The sequence below is a fragment of the Sinocyclocheilus grahami genome, unplaced genomic scaffold (assembly GCF_001515645.1).
Source record: "Sinocyclocheilus grahami isolate Dianchi unplaced genomic scaffold, SAMN03320097.WGS_v1.1 scaffold6.1, whole genome shotgun sequence".
In the NCBI taxonomy this organism is placed as follows: Eukaryota; Metazoa; Chordata; class Actinopteri; order Cypriniformes; family Cyprinidae; genus Sinocyclocheilus; species Sinocyclocheilus grahami.
Genome location: NW_015505185.1, coordinates 872,139 through 878,300, shown reverse-complemented (window position 1 = coordinate 878,300; position 6,162 = coordinate 872,139). Strand labels below are relative to the sequence as shown.

The 6,162-nt window shown below is 39.1% G+C and overlaps 1 protein-coding gene across 4 annotated transcripts in view; it reads right to left on the bottom strand.

The window, feature by feature from the left end:
• Window positions 1–1,344: 1,344 nt before the first annotated feature.
• The window catches only part of LOC107586923 (large proline-rich protein BAG6-like), a 16,650-nt gene continuing 11,832 nt past the window's right edge, over window positions 1,345–6,162 (bottom strand). For 2 of the 4 annotated variants that reach the window (XM_016274492.1, XM_016274484.1), the window contains exons 21-25: window positions 3,873–3,926; window positions 3,351–3,515; window positions 3,016–3,123; window positions 2,728–2,874; window positions 1,345–2,217 (exon numbers count right to left, since the gene is read on the bottom strand). In XM_016274492.1, the coding sequence (XP_016129978.1) occupies window positions 2,122–2,217; window positions 2,728–2,874; window positions 3,016–3,123; window positions 3,351–3,515; window positions 3,873–3,926 (570 nt within the window). In that variant the 3' untranslated portion in view covers window positions 1,345–2,121. The remainder of the gene's footprint in view (window positions 2,218–2,727; window positions 2,875–3,015; window positions 3,124–3,350; window positions 3,516–3,872; window positions 3,927–6,162) is intronic. The other 2 variants (XM_016274505.1, XM_016274500.1) reach the window with 1 other exon arrangement.

The window sequence follows — 6,162 nt, the reverse complement described above, 5'->3', positions numbered from 1 at the left end:
GGTTCTTGATTACCTCTTCCAAACCCTAGAAACATTTTCCAAATTTAAACAAACCCTGTGATAATAAAAAATCCCTGTGATAATTTTGCTCAAATGAAACGGAGTTGTAACCAGCAGTGTGCATGAGATGTATGCCCAAAGACAGGTAAGATTCTCCTTTGGCCAGAGGGGGGCGACCTAAGGCAGGGCTACACCGCTACTGGGCACCTGCCCTGGAAGGGAGGTGTAATCTGTGCAAGGGAGTGGATGTGATGCTTCTTTTGGGTTAAGAGCATCAAAGAGGGGACTGTAAGAAATTATAGTCTGCCTCGACCCAGCTTCCACTCCAAATTGTGTATTAAACTATGCTCCTTTCTCTACAAAGAGCTTAATTATCATAAATATAGTTCTTTCCGATCTTAATCATATGTAAATAGTAACATTACCTCCGGAGATAGCATGGGAGAAGCAGCAGGTCGTAAAGAACCATCTGCTGACCAAAAGGGTACATGAAATAACTGCTATGGATTCTGTTTAATCTTATCACCTTAACATTTGGTTCTTCCCACTTGAGTCTACCGAGGATGTGGGAACGGAAGACTATCACTTTAATTGTCATCCGCAATTTACATTTAAAACTAAACTTAATTTACATGTTGAGAGGGAAGATAAACGTAATACTGTATAAAATGATTTGAGCTTAGGATGTTCGGGGTTCAGTCTGACTCCGTTGAACCCAAGGTACTACATGTACTTTGTCACTACTATTCTGTAATAAAAGTTATTCTTCATCAAGATCTTCGACGTCTTCACTTTTTCTTACAAAGCAGTACAGTCTCGAACACATACAAACTCTGCACTATAAAAATCTAACTTTCTCCAGTGGAGGTGATGACGTGCTTTTTAAAATACTGTGCACCAATCAGAACAGCACTATCTGGAGCAAATCAGATGACACTCCCCAAACAACAAAAATCTAGACCTTATGAGTCAGAGAAAAAAGTTTGCAACCATCTTTAGAATTTTGAATTTAAACTTCCGTTTCTGCAGTAGCTCTATATTTGCTATAGCATCACTGTTATTAGCTGGTGAAGTGGATTTACTTATTATAGAGTTAATTAAATTTCATCATGAGCATTGTGATGTTTGCAGCGGACAACAAATGTCATAACAAATGTCAGTAGACCGGGAAAATTTTAAAATGATGTAGGCCATTACATAAGAGGACCCATTGGTGAGCAAGTGATGTAAGTTTAAGTGCTGCTAAGTTAATGCTAAGTTCCCACAGATCTGTTCAGATGAAGAAACAAACTCATCTAAATAACGACCTTAGGGTGAGCACATTTTCATTTTTTTCTGAACTATTCCTTCAAGTATCCATAAACATCCCAAAGGGGTGGAAATTCATACTTTCATAAAACATTCTAAAAATAGCATTGTTTTGGTACATTTTATTCTATGACAATAAAGTTAAAATTTGAATGACTTAATTTCTACAACTGAATACAAAATGAACTGTGATTGAAAAAATTAAAAATAATGCATATATGCACTAAACCGGTGCAAAATTGTTTAATCTCAGGCATTTTACATTCATGGTTCCAAATGACATAGTTCTTATTATTTTTTGCAATGTATCATAAAGCCATAGCAGAGTAATGGGAGAGGTGAAAGGCAAGGCAAAACGTTATATAATCAATAAAGCTTTAAACAACAGCATCATTGCAGCAATGTAGCTTTTCTACATTATCAGTTCTCATTATGTCTTTCCTCGGAATTCAGTTAGAACACTGTTATTCATCAGACTGAATCATAAAAACACAACAGTTCTGATACAGCATGCTGGTAGGTGGCTTAAAGACAGGCTCTAACACGCATGTCTGTATTGACCAGGACAAGACACTTGTCAGATGGTCAGTGTGTAGCTCACACTCAGCACCTCCAGCCACACATGATCAACACGTACAACAGCACATCTGCTGATTAGGATCAGCAAGCAGATAATCAGTCAATTAATAAAAGGTATAAACATAAATGTGGGGTGTGAAGTCATCTGACAATACATAACTGTGCAAATAAAACACATACCCCACAAAAGGAACAGGGCTGAGGTGAACACATGTAAGCTGGCAGGTACAAAAGTTATGAGTCTGGAGAAAATACTTGATGTGTGTTAGGAAACCGTCTGGAATTGTAATCTGGGTCCTCCTTTACTCGTTTCTTGATGTCGTTTTTCAGCTGATAAAAAAAAAACAATATATATATATAAATAAATAATACTTGTTAAAAAAATATATACAGTATATGTTATGCTATTTTATAAATGCTATATTTAAAATAATGGTGGCTTGTATGTTTTTGGAAATGCCCCATGTTTTGTGTGTATTGAAAGTTTATGGGTAACTAATACTGAAAAATGTATATATTAAGAACGTCAAAAAAAGGTTATTATAGTTAACTAAAACCGAAACACATTATTTCAGCTAGTTGTTCATTTTAATTTGACATTAACATACATTTTTTTTATTAAAACTTGTACTAAAATTGTCAAAGTAAAAATTGAAATAAAACTTAATAAAGACTGTTTAGACATAAAACATCCAGTTTGCTGCCTCGATTCAAATCAGTATTTCACAATCCTGACATGCATAATGAACAAAAATCCAGTTATAGGAACTTGAGCACATATGTTTGCACATTATTATGTCTATTTCAAGACATATGAAAATATATTTTCACACAAGGTACCTGTTCACTGTATGCTTCTTGAAGTTCTGGTTTTTCTAAATCCTCTTGTAGTGCATTGGGAGCGGAGATGGGTGTTACACCGACTGACTTGGCGGCTTGACTCACTGCCTCAGTGAGTGACAGTTTTGGGCCGTCACTCTTTACCATCTAGGAGACACACAATAAGAAAAATGTTGTTTATTGTGATGCTTCAGGAGAGGCAAACCAGTCTGAATGAATACAAAGACATCAGCAAATGTGTACATTATCTCAATGTTTACATGTAGCCGCACGAAACTGAACATTTACCTTCCTGCGCTTTGCTGGCATCCCAAGAAGATATGCATCAGACAGAGGAGGCTGGGCCTTCATCTTCCTCTGACTGATCTGATCTTGTCTGATAATAGGAACCCACTCCTGCAAACACCACAGCACATCAAACCCACACTCAGAATAACATTCAGTCTCACTTTCAATCTTCCCTGATCTGACTGGCAAAAAGTGCTACACAAGGATGCCACCGGGTGCCTCAAGTAGGTTACATTTTCAAAAAATGTAGTTGAATTTAAGGTACTAAATCTGCAGAAATAGCATGTTTTGGTGGACACATTGTTTTTAGAGTGAACGAAAGAAAATAAACTCACAGGAGGCAATGCAGCTGCCCAGGCTTCAGCATCTCTTGCTGTTTCCTCTCCTCCAACAGCTCCCTCTCCTTCCCTAGCTGGACCTCCCACTGCTCCTGCATCCTGGGAGGAGGCCAGAGCTTCTTCTGCTGTAGTAGCAGGTGTTGGAGAGAGGCTGTCCCCCATCTGAACCATGTATGGGAGGCGTTATATATGAGACCATACAGTACATGAGAACAGGCTGTTAAACTAGGGTTGGGCGATGTCTACAGTGAAACATCGTGATGGACAACAACATCGGGGGGCGGGGCTAGGGGTGTGCCCGAAGCGTGAAACAAATAACGCGTGGGGGGGGGGGGGGGGGGGGGGGGGGTATCACGATGTCAACTTAACATCGTGATGTCTGTCAGCAATCAGCGATGGACGATGGCATCGTCTATCAGCCAAACCCTATGTTAAATTTCCAAAGGCAAGTATGTATATGTCTGGTCTGCAAAGCAATTTCATTGTAAATCACCATCAAACCCTTTTATGTTTATTTACCTCCACGTTCTGAGGCTCAGGATCCTGTATGGGCCTCTCTACTGATTCTTCACTCTGAGAAAACATACATATGCATTTTAAGTAGGGATGCACCGATACCACTTTTTCCAGTACTCGCCCGATACGATACTTTTATTTTTGGTACTTGCCGATACCGATACCAATATTTGTATTGCATTTGTAAATTTTTTAAATATTGGGTACAGAAACCAAAAGAGTATAAATAATGTTAGTTGGTTAACTTCATTTATCAAATAGATACAGTCAAACCAACATTTATTTAGACACCTTCAACATTTCTCACATTATCACAGTTTATTCGCTATAGTTTAGAAAATGGTAATAAAATATGACAAGAACTCATAGTTAAACTGTCAGAACAAATTCAGCTTGATTATGTTAGATAACTTTGATAGAAAGGTATGTAATGGATTACAATCAACCAAAAATTATTCAGACAGCTGTTAGTATGACAGTATTTACACAACTACCAATACTTAGTCGGGCAACCCTTAGCCTTAATGACAGCCTGTAGTCTCCTGGGCATGCTGTCATCCAGGTTCATGGAAACCTGAACTTCAATTTTTACGCTAAATCCACTCAGTGTGCTTTGCTTATCAGCTCGCGCACATCAGCTATACAGGCGTTAAAACTGAATGTTTAACATTATATTCACTGCATACATATACTTCATAGACATCCTTAATCTCTAATAACTCCATTCTGCTGTCGGTTGTCGGTGTTTCTTTGTCTGAATATGGCACTTATCACATGCTGTGTGGTATCGGCATTTGGTATCGGGGCATTTTAACAAGTACAAGTACAGGAGCTCAGTATCGGGCCCGGTGAATCCCTAATTTTAAGTCAATGCAAAATGTGAGATCCATGGTGTAATATTTCTTGAGTGAAATGAGACATTTAAAAAAATAAATAAAAGTATGCCAGGACCTGATTTTTACTCGTATAACGGTCCACAGCCATACAATTATGAGCCTGCTATTGGCGCTTTTCCACTGCATGGTACGGCTCGGTACGGTTCACTTTTGGGGGGTTTTCCACTGGGTACAGAGCTGGTACCGGGTACTTTTTTTAGTACCACCTCGGTTGAGGTTCCAAGTGAACCGTACCTTACCAAAACGTGACATGTAAACTCTGCTGATCACGGATTGGCCAGAGAGAATCGTCACTACCTGCGTCACTGAACTAGCGACACAAACACAACAGAACCGCTAGATTTAAATCAGCACAGCCAGCAAAGGATCGAACGCAACTGTTTTGAACAAGCGCACCTTTTTTAACAACCAAAAAGTGGCTGTTTCGTTGTCTGTTGAGGAAGTACATACGTTCCTCTCGTTGATGGCAGAGGAGCGGAGCCAGCGAGCTTGATGGGGCGACACGGAATGAAAAAGTTTTTCAGGAGTCGCAGCAATAGATGTGAATAATCCCACCCCCTCTAAAGCGGTACTGAACTGCAGTGGAAACGCAAACCAAGCCGAGCCGTACGTGTCGTACTGTACCACCAGGAGGCCAGGAGAGCAGGGGCAGTCCAGGATTATTCTTCTAATAATAATTAAAGGGGTCATATGACGCGATTATATGTTTTCCTTTTTCTTTGGAGTGTTACAAGCTGTGAATAGATAAGATCCGTAAGGTCACAAAGATTAAAGTCTCAAAGCCAAAGAGGTATTCTTTCTAAAAGTTAAGACTCAACCACGCCTACCTAAAACGCCTCATTTAAACACGCCCCCACGAATCTACGTCACTGTGTTGGAAGATTTGCATAACACTGCCCAAATGTATATGCAAAGAAAGAAGGCGTAACTTTTATTCTCGCTGTAGTATTGTCGCCATCGCCACCATGTTTCCAAATATGGTAAGGGGCATAACATTTCTGTCACACACTTGAGGTATTCGGCCAATCACAATGCACTGGATAGCTGACCAACCATAGCACACCGTGCTTTTTAGAACAATGAGCTTTGTAAAAATCGACGCGTTTCAGAAAGGCAGTGCAGAGAGGAGCAACAATAATGTACGGTATGTGGAAAATAATGTGTTTTTTGTACCTTTAACTGCATAAACACATTGGATTACACCAAACACAGAAAATAATGTTATTTTTAGCATCGTCATAGTATCCGTGCCATTGATCCTGGTGACCACAAACTCGACTGCAAATTAACTTTGCTAAGAGGTCTTTGTGTCCGCGCAAAGAGAGAGAGAATCACTATTCATCCCTTTTACTTCACAATAATAAAAAAAAAAAAATATATATATATATATATATATA